Source organism: Carassius carassius, chromosome 20 (genome assembly GCF_963082965.1).
Source record: "Carassius carassius chromosome 20, fCarCar2.1, whole genome shotgun sequence".
NCBI lineage: Eukaryota > Metazoa > Chordata > Actinopteri > Cypriniformes > Cyprinidae > Carassius > Carassius carassius.
This window is the reverse complement of record NC_081774.1, coordinates 9,292,613-9,313,159: the sequence shown is the minus strand read 5'-3', so window position 1 is coordinate 9,313,159 and position 20,547 is coordinate 9,292,613. Positions and strand designations below refer to the sequence as shown.

At 37.6% G+C, this 20,547-nt stretch overlaps 3 protein-coding genes across 4 annotated transcripts; all 3 read right to left on the bottom strand.

Annotated features, from left to right (window-relative positions):
• Positions 1–4,387: 4,387 nt before the first annotated feature.
• si:ch211-119o8.6 (uncharacterized protein LOC556659 homolog) lies at positions 4,388–8,071 on the bottom strand. The gene is made up of 4 exons (XM_059501489.1): positions 7,730–8,071; positions 6,860–7,045; positions 6,763–6,785; positions 4,388–6,576 (listed from the first exon to the last, which is right to left on the bottom strand). Exons 1-4 carry the CDS (start codon positions 8,012–8,014, stop codon positions 4,848–4,850), a joined length of 2,223 nt encoding a protein of 740 aa, XP_059357472.1. The 5' UTR covers positions 8,015–8,071; the 3' UTR covers positions 4,388–4,847.
• Positions 8,072–8,786: 715 nt separating this feature from the next.
• Positions 8,787–17,486, bottom strand: LOC132096240 (coatomer subunit beta'-like). Of its 2 annotated transcripts, none has more exons than XM_059501487.1 (22): positions 17,329–17,486; positions 16,520–16,657; positions 16,316–16,402; positions 16,026–16,152; positions 15,379–15,527; positions 15,146–15,292; positions 14,947–15,046; positions 14,352–14,494; positions 13,750–13,949; positions 13,165–13,275; positions 12,991–13,079; positions 12,717–12,823; positions 12,472–12,615; positions 12,079–12,209; positions 11,610–11,817; positions 11,190–11,300; positions 10,790–11,004; positions 10,493–10,585; positions 9,959–10,142; positions 9,578–9,652; positions 9,284–9,466; positions 8,787–9,209 (listed from the first exon to the last, which is right to left on the bottom strand). In XM_059501487.1, the coding sequence occupies exons 1-22, from the start codon at positions 17,329–17,331 to the stop codon at positions 9,114–9,116; spliced, it is 2,841 nt and encodes a 946-aa protein (XP_059357470.1). In that variant the 5' UTR covers positions 17,332–17,486; the 3' UTR covers positions 8,787–9,113. The 2 variants fall into 2 exon arrangements, with proteins under 2 accessions (XP_059357470.1, XP_059357471.1); XM_059501488.1 differs by having other exon boundaries at positions 9,284–9,463.
• Positions 17,487–18,153: 667 nt separating this feature from the next.
• Positions 18,154–19,561, bottom strand: LOC132096238 (retinol-binding protein 2-like). Its single transcript, XM_059501485.1, has 4 exons — positions 19,402–19,561; positions 19,091–19,269; positions 18,549–18,650; positions 18,154–18,344 (listed from the first exon to the last, which is right to left on the bottom strand). The coding sequence occupies exons 1-4, from the start codon at positions 19,472–19,474 to the stop codon at positions 18,291–18,293; spliced, it is 408 nt and encodes a 135-aa protein (XP_059357468.1). The 5' UTR covers positions 19,475–19,561; the 3' UTR covers positions 18,154–18,290.
• Positions 19,562–20,547: the final 986 nt, after the last annotated feature.

Here is a 20,547-nt window from a genome sequence, read left to right as displayed (position 1 = left end):
TAAATAGTTTAATAATTATAGTTTAAAATTGTAAGCGTATCAAGCTTTTATTTTGGTGGATGACCGCATACATCGTTATGAATGACACAGTGTTGTGCTTCACTCTGAAACATGCAGCGCATATATTTATTGAATTAAAAGTCCTGGCAATTTGATTATACTGATTACAATTATTTCAATATGCCGTGCAGCCCTAGGGGTCAACTGCTAATCTGAATAAGGTCAATGGTGGTTTTGGCTTTGAGAAAACACTGTCCTAGCCAGACTTAGTGTCATGTAGCCTGGTAAGTCCAGAAGAAAAGAAAATCTTACTATCAATCAATGTAAAATTACCTAATACAGTTTATTTTATCAGTTTATACTATAATAATAGACTGCTACATAAAAAATGTGAATAACAGAAAACATAGCAGAAGATCTGTTTTAACTTTATGATCAAAATTTTTTTTTGGATGGCTGTGATCAAGAACAAAGCTCTTGAGGATCTTTTGTTCATTTGATGCCACTAACCTGGAAAACCTTTGCAGATCCAGTGATTAGTTCCTCCTCAAAAGCACTCATTGGTGTTTTGTAATTTGCTTTAATTTTAATCACAGTATCAAATCCAGTGAGAAGATATTTTATGTTTTATACACATATTTATGGAACCAATGAGATCTCATTGTGGGCTGGGCTATTTGGCTTTACAGCATAGGAATTAAAACCAAGCAACTGATAAAATATTGCTTTATGCCCTCACATCTGGCTAGGACATGGTGCTAATCACAATGTGAACCAAACTTATGACAATTCCTCTTTTAGATAAAATGTTCTTGATGTAGAATGTTCAGTGATACAAATCAGGTTTATTGGCTAACCTCATGCAAAAAATGGATGTTTTGACCCCCGAGTGGGGGTGTTTATGGCATGCAAGAAATTTGCTTTGAGACTAATTGCAAAGCATTGAGCATCATATGGTGCCAAATCAACGCAGAACTGTGAAGGATTGGTAATATCACAATTATCTTTTTTAATTTTTATTGTTCTAATATTAACAGCCGACCAGTTGCGGTAATTGTGAATTGTACCTTCAAGGGCCTTGTTTACAAGAGGAATAAGCACTTGCTAAAATAGTTTTCATATGCAGTTTCTGTAGCGTGATGAACAATTTGAAGTGAAAAAGTGGCATACAGCTGATTTAACATCCTTTAGAAAACATACACTTCTGATTTGTGGTTGGAATTAATTGGCTTGTCATTAATTTGGAGAACAGGAAGAAAATACTTAAACATAAGCAATGTTTATGATTAGGTACTGATGAGTTTCTCCCTCAAACAATTATTAGTGAAATGTAATCTCTGACACACTGTAATGACTTCAGTCAATCAGGTCTAAAGTACATACTCAGATATTCACCTATAATGAAGTCTTAACCATTGGGAGGCCCACTGAGAGCAAAATCACATACTAATTGATTGTTTTAAGATGTAATGGGACATTTTGCAATATAACAGCAAAATGTTGTTGTTCTTCTAATATTAACATAATTTTTTTTAACTCTTAATTATGTGCACTCATAATTAAACTCCACCAATGTGGTGGGAGTAATACACAAACCTGTTATTTAATGAGCATAAAATAAGAAAGCAGGCAATATTAGGCAATCAGTGTTGGCAGGGAAAGCAGATTGGTCTGTAGAGAGCGCTTTGATAAACACCCCCGAGTCAGACAGGGCAAACTCTAGAGAATAAGTGAATACCGTTGAACTAATTTGACACCTCTATAATGAAAGCAAGCCATCTTTACACTCAATTCTGTATGACAAGTGAATTAACTGATTGACTGTCATTTTTCTTTATACGGGTCAATTGTAATATATAGTACTTGGAATTTAGTTGCACGCAGCTGAATGCAAGTCTCAGTGATTGAAAAGGCACTTTCAACCAACGCCATAAAACCCTGGGTTCAGGTTCCTCTCACCTCACTTTCCTAAATGACTTGTCACAAAAAGGACCAGATGTTAGGACAAGCAATATTGAGAATGGCCCACTTTGTCATATATGACCCTGGCTGGAAGTCGTTGGGGTATATTTTTAGCAATAGCCAAAAAACATTGTATGGGACAAAATGATCTATTTTTCTTTTATGCTTAAAATCATTAGGATATTAAGTAAAGATCATGTTCCATGAAGATATTTAGTAAATTTCCTACCATAAATATAAAAACATAATTTTTGATTAGTAATATGCATGGTTAAGAATTCATTTGGACAACTTCAGAGGTGTTTTTCTCAGTATTTTTTAAATGTATTTTTTTGCACCCTCAGATTCTCAAATAGTTGTATCTCGGCCAAATATTGTCCTGTCCTAACAACATCGTCAACATCATACATCAATGGAAAGCTTATTTATTCAGCTTTCAGATGATGTATAAATCTCAGTTTTGAAAAATTGACACTTAAGACTTGTCTTTTTCTCATGTCGTCTTTATCATGAGGCTTACTGTGATTTCACTAAATAGGACGTGGATGATTGTTTGATAGGAATTTTGGAATTTCAACCAATATATTAGTTTAGACCCTTTCATATGACTTGCATCAGGGCTTCAAAGCAAGTGCTATAAGCCACTTTGACATAAGAATTGTGACAGAAAGCATCACGGACAGTGTACAGTGTTACATGGTAGCAAGTGGATAGAAAACATTTGATCTTCAAACAGAAAGTCCTGCCAATTGCTTTGAAAACTTATAAATAAATGGAAAAAACTATAATAACCATTTATCTGCATGTCGGGTTATCATTGTCAAAGCTTTGAAAGGTCAGCTAACAAGGTCAAAGTTGAAATAGTGTGAACTCTGAGCACCAGAGTTCAGTGCAATGAGTGACACTAATGGAAATTGTTTAACAGGGTTTGAAAATCATTCTTGTCAACCCATAATTTCAGAGTTAATGGTTAGGCGTAGAACTATGTTTGTTTGTGTGTTTGTTTAACAATAATGTTCTGTAAAATCGCTGTAGCCTTAAATTGAGGGGTACCTCAAATTACATCCATTAGGTGATATGGCTGAAGCTGTATGAGTGTTTAAGGATAATACCGTGTGCGCATATTTAGAGCCATAAGAGGAGACACAGTGCCCACAGAGACGGGTCAGGTTTTGTTCTGTATTTTCACCTACTCACATTTTAGAGCCATCAATACATGATCTCATGAAATCCACTGAATATGCCATAGGACCAAGCATTTCTGTGGGGGCTGGCCACACAGGCTTATGCAACAACAACAAAAACACAACGTTCTGGAAACGTTCCGAGGTCAAACATGGCAGCACCATTGACTTGTATCTCACTATTGCTGAATGTCATCCACTCTGTCTTTGAAAATGAGAGAATAAAGACAATTTGTTACGATACTCTGGTATGTGTTTGAGGTTTGTCCCTGCACTTGTGAATGAGGTCAGGATTCTTGCAAGCAAACCTACAGCCAAAGCTTGCAGTGACGCTCCTCAAGGTGAGGAACTATATTTATATTTGAAAGGGTTTGATGGCTTCACTCTAAAGGCAGATGGTTGGAAACGGGACATGAGGTAAGGAAGAAAAGAGATGACAAATGTTAGTTGCTTAGCGACTGTTGTCAGGGAGACAGAGTGTGACTCTCACCTGACCAGACTTAGAATTTCTTGCTATGTTTATTTGTTCGACTGGGAATGAAATTGCTGGCGTATAATCGGAGTCTGCAAACATCAACATGGACAAATAGGAATGCACATGCAAACACTTGATTGGTTAAAAAAATCTAAGAAATATGGAGAAATGGACACAAAATGGAAAGATTGAATGCCTGGGTGATGAACTCACAAGAGAGGCTTTTCTGAAGCGTGAACGCTATCATTATCATGAAAATATGTAATTCCAGACTATTTATAGCACAGTACCTTTAAAGACATTTCTTAGCTTTGCTGCTTCGACTTGTATTTTAAGTGACCTCTTTAAAAGCTTAAAGCATCAAATGTTGAATCTAGAATTGGTTTTATTCAGCAATTTGCTATTTAAAAAAAAAAAAATTAAAAACAATATTAAAAAATATGCATCAAGTAGAAAGGCCAAAACTATCCAATTTGCAACATTGACCCAAAGTCTAATGTAAGTCCATATGATTTCTCTTTATGACTCGCAACATTAGTTTAGTTTAGGTAAAGAGCAGCTTTTTCAATCCCAGAGCTGGTCCTTGCCTCTGTATTGCTGATACATGTCATTCCATTTTATTTTGAGACATGTGAACTGTTTTTACATGTTTAACTGCTAATCTCATTTTGAGAGGGGATAGTGGCAACCCAAGCACACAAGGGGTTGTTTTAAAAGTGGACTGTCATTTCTGAGATATTGAAGGTTTTGTATAAGAAACGTGACGTCAGTGTATAAATGTCTTTAATGACAGAACATAACATCCATAATATTTTTGAGACACTGAAAAAAAAAGCAATATTTTTCTCTTATCTTTTACTTCACATTGAAATGCTTTTATATTTCATGATTTTAGAGATTCTGCAATGTTGAGTTTTCGGGCACCTTTTTAGTATCACAATTCATTGAATTCTGTCTCAAAGCATAGACTGCCATCTGGTGGAGTGATAAATAGTATAAAGTGCCATTCAAATGAACTCTAGGGGGCCAACATTCCTCTTCTTCAATTCTCAATCTCATTACTCAAATGTCTGGACAAAAGAAAGAATTCAGTAGCAAAATAAAAAGTCCAATAAAGCAATGCAGTGCATATTAACTGGCTACATTAATTTAGTAGCGACTCCGTTCACTAAATTATAATGCCTTAGGAAAGAACTCAAAAATGACAATATTACTTCCATTTAATTTCACTTGTCATGGGTTCTCTGATGCTGTTTTAGATGGTCGCTCCTTGTGAATCCTTTCCCACACTCTGAGCACTGGTGAGGCTTCTTCTCAGAGTGCGTATTCTCATGACGTCTTAGTGTCTCTTTCCGTGCAAACTTCTTCCCACAATGGGAGCAAATGTGATCCGTCTGTCCTGAATGCTGCAGCTGGTGAGTAACCAGTTTCCCATCCGTATTGAAGCTCTCCCCACATTTGAAGCACATATACGGCTTCTCCTCTGTGTGTGCAATCTTTTGGTGCTTCAAGAGGTAGGACATGGAACTGAAACTCTTTTCGCATTCATCACATTTGTACATCTTCTTCTTTCCCGAATGACCCTGCATGTGCAGCTTCAGGCAACTTGCTGAGCTCAGGCATTTTCCACACTCTGAGCACTTGTGGACTTTGATCCCAGCATGAAAGTCTTGATGCCTTTTGAAGGTGTCTTGACGAGTGAAGGTTTTGCCACAGGTGGTGCAGTCAAATAGAGTCTTGCTGGAATGGATTATGAGGTGACTCCTGAGAGTAGAGGAGGACTTGAAGGCCACACCGCATTGAGAACAGCTGTAACATCTTTCGTCGTTGTGCACCACCTTGTGCGCTTTGAGATTTGCCAGCCTAGCGAAGCTCCTGCCACACTTCTTGCAATGGAAGGGTCTTTCTCCAGTGTGTGTGACCTGGTGGGATCTCAAACTGTTCTTGAAGCGAAAGGTTCTGTCACATTTCAGGCACTTGTAGGATTTCACCTCCGAGTGTACGGCAAGGTGTCTAGTTCGATCTCCTGAAGAGGGGAAACTTTTCCCGCAGTGTTCACAAGTGTAGGGTTTCTCTCCAGTGTGAAGACGCTCATGCATTTTGAGGCTGTTGGGATGCTTGAAGGATCTGCTGCAGTATGTGCATTTGTAAGGGGTCTCGGAGGAATGGATCTTCATGTGTGATGTGAGGTGGCTCAACCTTTTGAAGCTGCTCTCGCAGTCTGTGCAATAAAAAGGACGGTTGTCTTGGTGAATGGTTCGATGAGTTTTGAGTTCTTGGTTCCTCAAGAAACTCTTTCCACACACGGAACAGCTGAACGGCTTCTTCCCTGCGTGACTATACAGGTGAACATCCAAGTCAGATTTATTGATGAACTTCTTGTCACATTGCTGGCATGGAAAGGGCCTTTCTCCGGTATGGGTTGCCCTGTGGGCTCTCATAGCTGCCGCCGTGTTGAAAAACTTCCCGCAGTGATCGCACTGGTGGGGCAGGGTGCCTACATGCAACCGCAAGTGAGTACTTAGGGTACTTCGTCGAGAAAAGCTTTTCCCACATTGTGAGCAAGAGAATGGTTTCTCCCCGGTGTGGCTCCTCAAATGGGACTTCAGTCCACTCTCCCTTACAAACTTCTTTGTGCAATAAGAACAGTCCAACAGCTTCTCGCCAGTGTGTAGCCGCATGTGCATGGAGAGCTCATGTTTGCCGACATAACACTTTCCACAGGAGGAGCACTGGTGTGGCTTCTTCAAGGAGTGCACCTTCTCATGGGCTCTGAGGTCGGACTTTCTTTTGAAACTCCTGCCGCATTTTGGACAAAGGTTGGACCTTAATGATTTACAAGTAATTGTGGGTGGTGGTTGAGAATTCTCTCTAGATTCATTGGGTTCCTTTAAGATGGAACTGGGTTCAGAAACTGTGTCATGTAGCATCACATCTGTATCTACTCCCTCATCCCTAGAAGCAGTAAATCATTTTTAAATCAAAGGCTTTTAGGAGAAGCAAGGAAGTTAACTCTGTGACTAAGCAAGCATAAGATATTTAGAGGTTGACTGTTGATTTCACATTTCTTATTTCAAAGCATTTATGTACTAAAGAGACATCACTGATCTTTGCATTTTCGTGAGCAGATAGGACACTCACCTGGTTTCACTGGTCTGCTCCCTCTTGAAGAAAAAAAAAACATTTTGAGATGTGATCTCTAATTGGAAGACATGTTGTGACACTTTTGACATCTTACCTTCACAGAGGCAATGTCCTCCGTTGTATGTCCATATATAAGGTTTTCTTCTACGTTTGCGGTTATGTTTTTTTCAGTTGGTTCATATTTGACCATCAACATCTGGACCATAGCACTGATGTCCTCTTCTGTCTTAATGCTGGCAATAGTGCTCATTACCCCTGATAAGTCTTTCTCTACTGACTGCTGTTGGTGTTAACACAGACGTTTACATTTACGCATTTGGCAAACACTTTTATCCAAATAGCATCCCATCTTGAGTTTCCATAAACATTCCCTCTTATCGATTACTTAAGAAAAATAACCCTTGATGTCACACATCTTAAGACTAAACAACAATAGAAAAATAACATATCTCAATTAATGAATCAAGGGAACGAGTATATAAAGGACTATAATGATTATTCTAAATCGCAGCCCTGCTGAGTTTAGTTACAACCCTGCTCCAACACAAACCATGTAGTTTTCAAATAAGCCTGAAGGACACGATTAGCTGGATCAGGTGCTTTTAATTAGGGTTGGAACTAAGCTCTGCAGGGTTGTGGCCCTCCGGGAATTAAGTTTGACACCTCTAGATATGATTAAATGAAATAATAAAAGAGTCAAACGATAAGTGCTTAAGTGAATGAATGAATGGTAAATGAATATAAAAGAAAGTAAAACAACACAAATGTATATGGTTGTTCTCTTCAAGCAAAACACACACAGTTTGCATTTGAGGATCCTTAGATCCTTCAGTATGCTTTACATCAGCTCAGCATCAGAGGGAAGGAATACAAAAAGACCAGAAGGCTTTGAGGTTGGAAGTAGGAAATTCTTCATCTAGAAAGCACCTTAATTTGACTTTGCAAACTTCATAAATGCACTTACCATTTCACTTTCTGCATTCCCCACATGGAATGGTTTGAAGTTGCGGTCTTGAGAGGATTTACCCTCTGAGGTGAAGTGAGAAATACTTAAATGATGTAGAAGAACAGAACAGTGTGTCTCCCTCAAGCAAATAGGACACTCCAGGGACAGTTTGAGCTCCCAGTAGCTTTGTAGACAGTTTTTGCAAAAGCTGTGGCAACATCTTAAAACAACATGGTCCTTTACATAGGAACTGCAGAGATAGCAGACAGAGTCTGTGACAGGAAGGGGAAAGGTGGCAGCCATATTGTCACAGACGATCAATCATGTTTTATCAAGCAGTTGTTTTGTAAATTGGTAAAATGTGTCTGCTGTGTTCTTCCTCTCTTGTTTACTCAATGAGTTAAACTGACAAATAAGAATCGATTAGGAGCACTAGCACCATCTAATGGTCAGGATGCGATTTAATGAAAGATCTCTGAGTCTGTACCAATTTTAAAGAACAAACTAGCAGCACAAACATTTTCGTAAACATCTTCTGGAAGCAAATGGTCAAATGAGGTTGGAGCAGCAAGATTGCAAGTAAAAAATTACTGTTTTAATTTTTGGGCCACTGGCTGACATAAATGTTTCCTTTACTGCAGAAGGAACATTACTACAGGTCATAAAGTGCTTGCAGATACTTTCATCCGCAGTACAATTGGAAATCCTTTAAAACTCCGTCCAATTATGCCAAAATTGCAGCTGGAGCATGTACTGAATTTATCAACATAGATAAGAACTGAGAGAAACCCAATGATGGGTCTTTTGCTCTGTAACATCAAAGGTAATAGAGGTACACTGGTGCTGTATGGGCAGTCTTTGTACTGTACATTGCAGTAAGGTTTTCGAACATAATTGAATAATTTCACAGTAATATCACACTAAGGAGAAAATTCCCATTGTTACGGAATAAAGCCAAAGGGTGATATTGTTCGCCTCAATTGGTCGATTTTAAATATATATATATATTTTTTGACTAAATGATTCTACATTTAACAGAATATAAAAACAAACAATCTTATGACAGGAGAAATAATTGTAGTAGAGTAGTTATCTTTATTATGAATAATGGGACCATGATTTATCATGGGTGAACACACAAGAATCAACGTATACCTTGATGTAGGGGTAAAATGTAAATTGAAGGTCCAGAATGAAGCCCCCCCCCAAAAAAACAATTCAAATAAAAATATTCACCAACAATAAAGCACATTTCTCCTTTTCTTTCCATTGGTGGTACCCCCTAAAAGATGTATTTATATTCAGCTTAGTTTACACTAGACTAACCCTAGGTCTAACAGGAAAACATAAAAAAAAAAGGTTTGGTCGCTTAAATAAACTCAATGCTTTCAGTGCTGAGGGTTTAGTCATCTAAGAAGTCGTCATCCAGATTGACGTCCGTGGTGTCAATGTCATCAAGCTCCATGTTATCCAAATCATCCTCCAGATCATCGATAACCTTAACAGAAATCAGATTGTTACATCAAGTCTGATGTTAATATGTTTTTTAAGGAGTATATTTTGACCAAATACCTTCTGTTCTGCTGCTGTTGTCTTGGGAGGCTCTTTTTGTGTCTTCTCCTCAACCTTCTGAGCAGGCTGGGATTCTGCATGACTCATAGTAGGCACTGCTGCAACTACTGGAGGCGAGACGGCTGCCGTCATTGAGGCCAAAACACCCACATCCTCTGTGGCCTCCTCTGCGTCCTTCACCTGCTGAACATACACAGGCCAATTGATTAGTTCATGCACAAAGACATATTAGACCACACTGTTGTTCTGGTATTCTGGGCTACAGTGTAATACCATCAACAATACGCAACACACCTGCGTGGGAGTGGGGATAATTCCTTTGTGTTCGTAACCACTGGCCTCTTCCAACACATTTCTTTCTTCATTGGGCTACAGAAAGAATATCAGAAGAAAAAAAAAAAACATTGGCTGCACAGTGACTTCAAATAATAAAGGTGCATTATACAAATATAAAACGGATTTAAATGTGAACAAACTTTTTTTTTTTTTTTGAATTACAAACCAGCAAAAATATACTGTATATACAAACTGGTGAAATTGAGCAGCTTTACTAAACTTTACTAAATGTGAACAAATAAAAAAGATAACTCAAAATATTAATAAGAAAAGTATATAAATAATAGTAAAATACCACCGAGTGAAGATGAAGAGAGAGAAAAACAGCCGTTTTCTTACCGTGACCAGTGGGTAGTCCGAGGCAGGTCTTGTTTTGCCGAGGCAGGTCTCTCTCAGGTACTGCTCTGCCACAAAGGCCTCTCTCAGACCTGGGAATAAGTTCTCATACTCTGTGGGGTCTGCCAGAGACTCTGCTGCTTTCTGATTTACTTTAGACAAACTCTCTCTCCAAAGCTTCACCACCCTGTGAACAAACACAAGAGATACAGATTTATAAAAGTACCATTTTACTGTGAGAAAAAAAATATCAATGACAAATTAATTTTATTTTAATTTAGTGCAAAATTGTCTTAATTTCGTATGAGTTTGATTAAATACGAGTCAAAAAGAGACTCATTTTAGGTTTTTCACACTGGAAACTGAAGATAAAGTCGAGTGCATACTGTTGTCTTGATGAACACAGAATCTTACACAGTGCACTCTGATTGTAAGATTGTGCATACTATTTTCTATTCATACTATTTATTCTGCTAGCATGTTATATGCCATTCTAAAATAATCTGTCCCTTTACTGCTATGGCAGTGAACACAGACCTGGATACTTGGCTGGGCAGATATGTGCGGGCAAGAAAGGCTGCTTCTGGCAGACGATTTGTCTTGATCAGAAGCTCCAAACAGTTGTCCAGTCTGGCAAGATAAACAAACAATAAAAATTTACTAAAACACAACTTTATGAAAAGAACAATCTGTGACTGAAACATGACTTCCTCCAGCAGTGTAGGAATTGCTAGTAGACTATCAAATGAAGATCCACAAGAGTAAAACATCTGTAATCAACATTTCTCTTTTTATTTCAGCTGGCGAAGGTTTTTTTTCTCCTGTGATGCTTACTTTCCCTGCAGGAAGTAGGTCATGAAGGCAACATTGTTTTTGCCGTCACGCTCTGCCCCCTCTGCAAGTTTGGCAACCATAGTGGCGTTGCCAGATGCTGTGGCCAGCAGCAGCAGTCCTCCATAGTCCTGGGCATGATGGAGGCACTCCTGAGCCAAACCAAACTGGCACTTACTGATGGCCAACTCTGCCAACTGCTTCCACTTCTGCTCCGACTACAGAAGAAAAAGAAGTAACATCAGACACCTTCATTATATTAGCCTTCATAGAGAATACTGTATATTACTTTTACAAAAAACTGTCTTTTTTTTTCTTACTTCAATAAATGTTCAAATAAAGCATTAATCAACTGAGCTTGGTCAGCACTAGGGGTCTGCTTCACTGGTATACAATTACAAACCTCAGCTTCTACTGCTAGCTGATAAGCAATTTTCAGCTCTCCTAACTGTAGCGCCAGCTCGAACCGGTGCTCTGGATCAGAGGACACGGCCAGAGCCTGCTGCTTGAAACCCTGCAGGGCAGGCACACAAACAAAGATCCTTCAGATATCACAGAATATCATTTAGACTCGCAGCACATTTGGCAGGCAATCAATCTATCTATCTCGAACAAGGTCTTCAAGACAAAATTTTTTATTTATTTTCAAATTAACTTGTACTTCATCACAATGCATATTTTTAAAAGCGTTCGATCAAGAAAAATATTTCCAAAACATATGGGTTAGTCTTAGCTGCTGATATTTTAGCAGAGCAAGAACATTATAATTTTATACCATATATTTCGCAACTCATAGCTTACAGGCAAACATTTAAAGTCTTACCTGTTTTTCAAGGAAGTGGGCAACTCTGGTTCTCTGTTCTTTCGGAATGGTGGGCAGCACTTTGTCTGCCATGCCAAAGTCTCTGCGCATGACGGCAGTCTGGTACTCCAGGACAGACACCAGAAGAGAGAAACTCACTATGTTTAGCTCCTTATCACCCAGGTAAAGACGGTCGTCTTTTGGAATGTATCCCAGAAGGTACATAGTTCTAAGGTAAAGAAGTCGTCACTTTTAGGCTAAATAAAATCATAAATAAATGTTTTCTGTGTATATTTACACTACTGTTCAACAACAGTTTGGTTTCAGTAAAAAGAAAATTATTATTCAGCAAGGGTGCATCAAATTGATAAAGTTTTTATGTATTTTGCGCAAAAGAGACTCAAAAACATTTAAAATAAATAAATAATCTTGAAACTTCGTAACGGTAGTGTGTGGGACTAATGCAGCCAAAAACAAACTTTTACTGTACCTGTCCAGGTGAGCAATTGTGACAATCTCTCCTCCAACAAAGTAGTTGAGTCTGTTGACAGAGCTGGTGTAAATGAAACAGTCTCCCACCCACAGACCAGTCTTTACCACTTCCTGAATCTCTCCCTGGACCTGCACACACAAACACACACAATCAGGAGCTCAGACCGTGGGTTTTACATAAATCAAAATTGACTTTAAATTGATCTTAATATAAATTATTGTTGTACTGTAAATGATTTATTGTTGAATGATTTATTAATTACATTTTTGGCAATTCAGAACAAAACAAACAGAAAAGGCAAGATGGAAAGGATTTTTATTATAATTGTACTAAAATGTAACAACTTGCTCTTCCTCTGAAGCAACTTTTTAACTCTGATGGACACCCTACCTCAAAAGCATCTTCAATACCGTCTTCAGTTATCCCCTCATTTGACTCCTGTGAGGCAGCCACCTTCTCTGAAAGATAGCGCAGGATGAAGAAAGACTCCTCTGTGGCAATACACACCAGCTCACCGGAGTCTGACCAGAAAATCTGAAAATAGATGCAAGATGCAGTTGGTCCAGACAGACTAAAAAAATTGCCTAATCATGAAGACTAAAGTAATGGAGGACTCTCCGGAGCAGATAACTCACGTGTTTGGGCTGGATCTCAATGCGGCGAATCAGCTCGGTGTTATCCCAGTCATAGAAAGCCAAGCCATTCGCTGATCGAACACCCAGCAGGAAACCACCATAGATGCCTGCAAACACATTTGCAAAATAAAAACTATAAAATAGCAGGTTTACTACATTCGGCGTGAAATGTAACAGATATGCAATATACTATGTGCAAGTACATTTTTTGTGCTTATTACATTTGCAAGAATATTGTGAATACTGCCCATGATACAAGTGTAAAGCAGTTTACCTTCTGCTCCAAAGTCTGGCTTAAAAGATTTTTTCTCCTTAAAATTTTTGAAGATCTTAACCACACTGCTGCTTTCCCGTATCGCGTACCTTAAATTAAAATAAGTAACATCATTATTAAGTGTTTTTGACAGTCATCTCCTACATCCATTCTACATGCTTGTACAATACTTACTCAGATGAATCATGGGCCCACACAAACTCCTGTGCAGATCCAAAGCTCTTATTTCTCAGAGCCATGGCAGTGTAGATGATGTACTCTCCATCTCCACACACCACCACAAACCTAAACACAATGTCAAATTATGTTTCCATTACTAAACTGCAGCAAGGATCAGGTGACATGTAAATGAGGGGCATTAAAGGATAAAAGCTAGTGCGGATCAGATCGCTTTTCGATTCAGCAAGAAAATCCTAAAAATAAATAATTATAATCTCAATGTAACTTTGCTTTTCATAAGTGCTTGATACCACAGCAAAAACTCTTAGCCTAAGAAAGTTCAAACATTATATAAGAGACAAGTGAACAGCCAGTAAAAATAAGAACAAATACATAAATTACAAGCATAGATAAATACACACAGAATGTTACAAATATAATTGTATAATTAAGTGTAAAATAACACTGCATAGTATAAATTAAATATAAATAAATGTGTCAAAAACATGTTTTTTTTTTTTTGATGAGCATAATGACATCACCAGGTATTATTAGGTTGCTGCCCCTTTAAGACCTGATGGACAGAAGTGGTGGTCTTACCTTCCATTAGGATTGTGCTGGATGGTTTGAGGGTAGATCTCACAGCTGCCCATGTCTTTCACTGCCAGTGGCAGCCTCTCACCATCCTTGATCTCAGCATCTCCCATGGCTTTTAGGTTAGCCTGCTGAATCTCGGAGTGCTTGGCCCAAATAATTTTTCCACTGGTGTCCATTGACATGGCTGGCTCCTCACGACCAAGCTAAAACACAAATAGAAAGCAGTTAACTTACAGAGAATTCACCACATGAGATGTAACATTATAAAGCTATTTAGATTATTAGTTAGTGTTCATTTAAGTACATTTATCTATATAACCTACTGTTCAAAAGCAGAAAACTGCTTAATATTTTTGTGGAAACAGGTGATACTTTTTTTTCAGAATTCTTTGAATAGAAAGTTCAAAAGAACAGCATTTATTTGAAATAAATAGTTTGTAACATTATCTGTCCTCTACCCTCTGCCGACTACTCCCTGCTGACAGCCCTGGCCCTGAAGCAACATGATGGACTGAACTTTCCAATTACCAGCCCAGAGGTTCAGCCAATGTGTCACACCACTGACAGGAAACAGCATGGTGTTACTTTTGAATTATTTTTAGTACCTTGATAATGATGCTGCCTTCATCATAGCCCAATGCCACATTGTTGGAGCCACGCAAGCCAGACACACACCACACCCGCTCCATACCATAGTTCAGGGTGCTCTCCAGACGATAAGTGCTGGAGTGCCAGATCCGAACCGTGCCTGAATAACAAAACAAAATACAGTTACATTTGCATTAGGAATGAGGTAGATTAGTTTTATAAAATGTATATACTGTATTTTCCGGACTATAAGTCGCACCTTTTTTCAGTTTGGCTGGTCCTGCGACTTATTTATCAAAATTAATTTGACATGAACCGAGAGAAATGAACCAAGAGAAAACATTATCATCTACAGCCGCGAGAGGGCGCTCTATGCTGCTCAGTGCTCCTGTAGTCTACACTGAAGACATAGAGCGCCCTCTCGCAGCTGTAGACAGTAATTTTTTCTCTTGGTGCTTGGTTCTAAATAAATGCGACTTATAATCCGGTGCGACTTATATGTTTTTCCTCATCATGACGTATTTTTGGACTGATGTGACTTATACTCAGGTGCGACTTATAGTCCGAAAAATAGGGCACTATAACGTTTTAACATTATATGCCACAACTCACCGTCCTCTGATCCAGTGATGATGATCGGCAGCTCTGGGTGGAAGTTTACACAGGACACATTCTGAGCGTGACCCTCAAGCGTCTGCACACATGTCTTATTCTAACGAGAGAGAGAGAGGTAACACAGAACATAAGTAAATAAATGGCGAGGAGCGACTTGCTGCATTGAGCATATCCATATTATCAATATCATTCAAACCTGATAGTCCCAAATCTTGACCAGTCTGTCATCAGCTCCTGATATGAGGTAGGGTTTATCTCCTCCACTGTAATAATCAATGCAGTTCACCCCCTTATCATGGCCCTCCAGAGTGAAGTTAGGAGAGGAAGAGCCCAGCTGCCAAACCTGAAACAAAACACAGGAGAAATTATAGGTGAAATGTCACAAGTCAGATTCAGACTTGCTCTATCCACATGGATGTTCAAACGTACCTTGATGGTTCTATCCAGCGATGCACTCGCAAACTGGTTGTTGTCTTTAGGGTTGATGACAATCTGCATGACGTAGTGTGTGTGGCCCTCAAACACCTGACTGCAGGACCATTTCTTCTCCCAGTCCCAGAGCTTTATCAACATGTCATCTAAACATACACAAAACCAATGAGTGTTAAACAAAAGAATTCTACATATACACACACCACAGTTTAAATGTTTCGGGGTTGGTGCGATTTTTATTTAAATCACATTTATTTAATCAAAAAATGCAACATTGGAAAATATTCTTATGATTTAAAATTACTTTTGTTTTAGTTTAATATATATATATATATATATATATATATATATATATGACAAATTAGATTTCAGCAGTCATTACAGCAGTCTTCAGTTTCTAATATGCTGATTTTGTGCAAAAAATAAAAATAAAAAACATTTATTGGAAATATAAATCTTTTGAAAAGCTTTTGAATGTCTTTCCTGACAACTTTGACCAATTTAATGCATCCTTGATGAATAAAAGTAATACTTTCTTTAAAAATAATCTTACTACCAATGGTAATGGTGTAATATTTTATACACATTAATATATGCATACATGTACAATATAAATACTTGATGAGAATTTAATCTGTACATACCACTGCTTGTGAGGATGTAGGGCTGGGTGGGATGAACAGCGATGCAGCGAATGTAATCTGAATGGGCCTCAAACATGTGTACTCGCTCTAGTGTGTTATAGTTGAAAGCCCGAATTTGCATGTCATCCTACAAAAAAGGCAGGAAATTTATTAAAAGATCCATATCTATCTGTTATTATTTATGTTTCTATATATTATAATACATTTATTTATTATCACACCATTTCAAAAAGAGTATTAATAGTTATTACAAAATAGTGCATATTATTATTCTTCACGTATATACTTACAGCACCAGTAATGACCCAGTTTTTCCTGGCAACAAATTTGGCGGCTCTTACTGGAAGGTCGCAGACTTCAAAAGTCTTAACCAGAGTCTATGAAAGATCAATATTAGACCTTATTAGATAAAAATGCAACACACACTGCTGTATCCCTAATGTAAAGATAGTAATATACTGCAAATGCTGAAAAACATAAGGTCTGCTAGTCACCTGTGTTTCATGGTTCCACACACAGACACTGCCATTGTACAGACTGGCCAGCATCCATGGCTCGGACGGATGAAGGTCTACGCTTTTGACACGGTCAGATCGAGCCGTGAGTTTGCGCTTGATGTCCAGCCTCAGAGGCTAGAAGAGAAGACTCAAAATCACTATTACTATTACACACTAGTTGATACTATCAGTATCCATTCTCTTTGGTTAGTAGCAGCAAATAGTGTACACTTTATTAAGTACAGTAGTAACGCCAATAGTCAACACAAAAAGCACAACATTTCTCTTTTTTTTATATATGAACAGAAAGCGGTGATATTCAACCTTGACTGTTTTTCCCCACAAGTTAAAAAAAAATCTATTTGTCACCCAGTTAAATGTCCGATATTGTAAACGTTTTAGCACAGTTAATAAGCAACAAAAATAATCAGGCCTCTTCCAGATAATGTCATGAATTACCATTTTACTGAACAAAATATATACATATAGTCACATTCATATCATCAGCTGTTAGCCAGAACACACTATTTCACTTCATAACAACATTTAACATTAAGTGACCAATGTAGTTATAACATATGTAAGTGTAAGGCTTTAAATTGACGTATTAACTATAAAAATAAGAGTAAAAATAAAACATTTTTCACAGACTGTCTGAATGATGAAGTTGTCTATGTGGCCATTCCAAGGGCCTTCAAGGCTAACAGCGCAAGCTAACGTTATCTTTACCCAAAGCGTACTTTTCCTCAGTATCTCCGAACCAGGTCTAATATTACCAATAACACGGATACTGTTGTCACACTTACCATGTTTGTGTTTGCTGGTTTTGGTCTCCTTCACCTGTAGTATTTTATATCATCCACCGAGAGTCTGATGTTTTTCGGCTGCAGTTTTGTGCACGGCAGGCAAATGTGACGTGGAACTTCCTCGAAGCCCGTGCGCTTGACGTCGGAAGCGTTGACGTGACACTCGGACGGCCTCGGAATGTTTCGGGTGATTTCGGTTAAACTCGACTTTTTTTTTTTTCGTTGCCGAATGGCAATAGGCGCTTGCGGTGAAATCGAGTTTAACCCTTTGTAATGCCAAAAAATGCACTTTCAGTGTACTTATGAGGAAGAATACGCCAAAAATACAGTGCTAATGTTTAAAACATTCAGATATGATAAATATTAAAATGTAACAGATAGGGCTAGTCGTCATACAATAAATCTGTTACAAATGCTAGTAGCATAACAGCCTTCTACATTGTATCTTTGCATATTCAAAAAAACTAATTACTAATAATTATAAAAATAAAAGTTAATATATATATGATGAAGTCAGGGAATTAACAAGTTTGATTGCTTTAGATAGGCTGTCTCTTACATTGTTCGAAGGTTATAGAATCAAGTGGATCTTTACATAGTCATCCAATGTATGTAAAACAATTTTTAGCTAATTATGGGGAAATGAACTACAATTATAGCTCTATTGTGTTGTCTGAGATACCAAAGAAAATATAAAGCATGTATATAATCAATTAATATGTATTTAAAGAAAATGTGTGGTTTATGAGTGTATGTGAGCAAGGCAGAGAGAAAACTAATCTTTCTTTTTTTTAAGTTTAACTAAGTTACATTCACAAGAAATGATGAGTCTTAACATCTCAATATCTTTATTTAGTTTAGGGGGGTTAATGAAGTGTTGAGAGTGTTAATCAGGTTAATACACAGCTTGATTTTGATAGACTTGATAGCAGAACAACATGAACTGAATCACATGTCACAAATCAGTCTTTTCTTTTGTACACTTGCTGGCACACAGCGTCCTCACATGTCAGCTCCTGCAAGTGATATGATCATGAGGTCAAAATGTACCCATTTTGAGAACACAGCAAAACAAGAATTGTGCAGGGAAAATAAATTAATAAGCTGGAACACTTGTATCATTAATCTTCGTAATTAGAAATATTTAAAATATATTTATAAAAATGAGTTGATTAACTTTAATCAGGTTATTATTATCCACATAATGACTGAATGCTCACCAGATAAAGTTTGTCATCTTCTATCCAGTGTTTCCATCCCCGGTTGGCTTTCTCACCTTTCTGGATGGCCACCAATTTGTCCCCTTCCCAGGTCACCAGAGTCTGTATGTAAAAAACAAAAACAAAATAAAAAACGTATACATACCTCATTAACGGGTCTGTTATTAAACAATTTTGATCAAAATAAACTAATTTGATTTATGTTAATTAATGTTATATTTAATAAACAGATTTTTTTATCATACAGTATCATCATAAAAAAAGACATTTTCATTGAGGAGAGCTATTAGCTGTATTGTATTCATTAACAGGGAGCATTGTTTGTATAAAATAAAGCTGTATTCAGATGGAAAATAAAAAAGTAGACCTGCATAGCATTTGTGTTCCTCTAGGAAAATGTTGAAGCCTGTGCTCTATTTGTTTTACTGTGGTTTCATCACTGAACAAACTTACTGAGATCATGGCCAACAGGCCAACGCTGGGGTAACTACAAGTTAAATAACAGAAGAGGATCGCAGCTATTAAATATATGTATAGTTCACCTTTAGCATCCTGTTGTCAAATCCCTTAGTAAATTCTTCCTTCTCAACTCCAACACTGAAGCTCAGCTCATAGCTCTTGAAGGCACTCTGTGTCTTAATCACAAAGTTGTCCCCATCCTGGATAAAGATCTTTACTGGAGTAAGGTGGGCTGCAATCTTGCGGATGGCAAAGTCAATGTCTATGAGAGTAAATATTTGACATGGTCATTTCCATGATATATACTGTATCATATTTTAATATCATAATAAAACTGCATGATCCAAATTAGGAAATTGCACATAATTCTCTTATTTCTGCTCCAGAGACTTACCCAGTGCTTTAAGGTAATTTTCAAGGTTTTCGCTTGACTCCAGCTCCCATTTTCCAGTGAAATCCACAGGCATGGTGGTGCGATGAGCTCTAGACTTCAGGAACGTTGCCAGGTCCAGTGAGGAGGTGCACCAAACCTTTTATACTCAACTGTTATTCACAATGAGGGGAGAGGGCAGAGTAATGATAAGAGAGATCTATGACCTAATGGGATAGGAGAGACCACCTTCACCTAACCTACTGAAAAGAGAAATCAATACAGGCGTTAGGATCAGGTGTAAATGACAACTGGCCAACAGACACTTTGAAGTTCTTGGGTTTCTTTTTATTGGCATTAGTTCCTGTTTGGTTTATTTCATTCTTGTCAGTTGTCCTATTAAAATGTTCTGTATAATTGGCTCACTATTTAGTCTTGTCACGGCTTTTCCTGGCTCCTCCTCCTGCCTGTGTGCGGCGTCTGTCTCCTACAGGTGAGCTGGACGCAGGTGTTTGGAGTTGTGCTAATCAGTTCCTGGTCTGGGCCTTTAAAGATGCTGTAGATGAGACCGGGAAAGGGGGACTGCTGCTGTTCCATCTCTCCCGCACTGACTAGGATTTTGTTTTGCTTATTCACTGCACTGATTGCTTACACTTTTAACTGTAACTTTGAACTGTAATTTTTTTTTTTTTAAATGCCCCCATGTTAAAGATTTTCGGTCTGACTTACATTCATAAATGTAAATTTTATTCAACATTGCACAAATTAAATTTTTTTGTGTGTGTGTCTTTAACCTAATTTTAACACCAAAAAATATTAACAACAAAAAAAGTGTCACATGTATGCAATTTGATCTACTACAGCTGTACTTCGTTTTTATTTTTTTGTCTTCACTTATTTCTTTTTTCATACTGTTATGCGAGGTTATATTTATTTCTTGAAGTTTATTTATGTGCAATAAAACATTTTTTTTTTTTTTTTTTGGGAACTGTTTTAGAATTCTTTCAGGATTGTTTGATGAGATAAAAAGAACAGCATTTATTTGAAATAGAAATCTTTTGTAACATTATACATTTGATCACCTTTGATCTTTTCTAAATTAAAGTGTTCATTTCTTTAAAAATAAAATTTAAAGATAGTCATTTCAATGCAAATGTACAATGTGTTCCA

Bases quoted from the DNA above. Each gene is read 5' to 3' on its own strand.
- LOC132096240 (XM_059501487.1), bottom strand. The intron at 11,818-12,078 runs GTACAGTAAAAG...TCTTTACCTTAG, and splicing joins ACAATTGCTCACCTGGACAG to AACTATGTACCTTCTGGGAT. The intron at 9,467-9,577 runs GTGTGTTGCGTA...GTGTATGTTCAG, and splicing joins TTATCCCCACTCCCACGCAG to CAGGTGAAGGACGCAGAGGA.
- si:ch211-119o8.6 (XM_059501489.1), bottom strand. From the start codon at position 8,014: ATGGCTGCCACCTTTCCCCTTCCTGTCACAGACTCTGTCTGCTATCTC. The intron at 7,046-7,729 runs GTAAGTGCATTT...TAACACCAACAG, and splicing joins GGAATGCAGAAAGTGAAATG to CAGTCAGTAGAGAAAGACTT. The intron at 6,786-6,859 runs GTAAGATGTCAA...TTTTTCTTCAAG, and splicing joins AGGACATTGCCTCTGTGAAG to AGGGAGCAGACCAGTGAAAC.
- LOC132096238 (XM_059501485.1), bottom strand. From the start codon at position 19,474: ATGCCTGTGGATTTCACTGGAAAATGGGAGCTGGAGTCAAGCGAAAAC. The intron at 18,651-19,090 runs GTGAACTATACA...TTTTACATACAG, and splicing joins TTGACAACAGGATGCTAAAG to ACTCTGGTGACCTGGGAAGG. The intron at 18,345-18,548 runs GTGAGCATTCAG...TATCACTTGCAG, and splicing joins AAGATGACAAACTTTATCTG to GAGCTGACATGTGAGGACGC.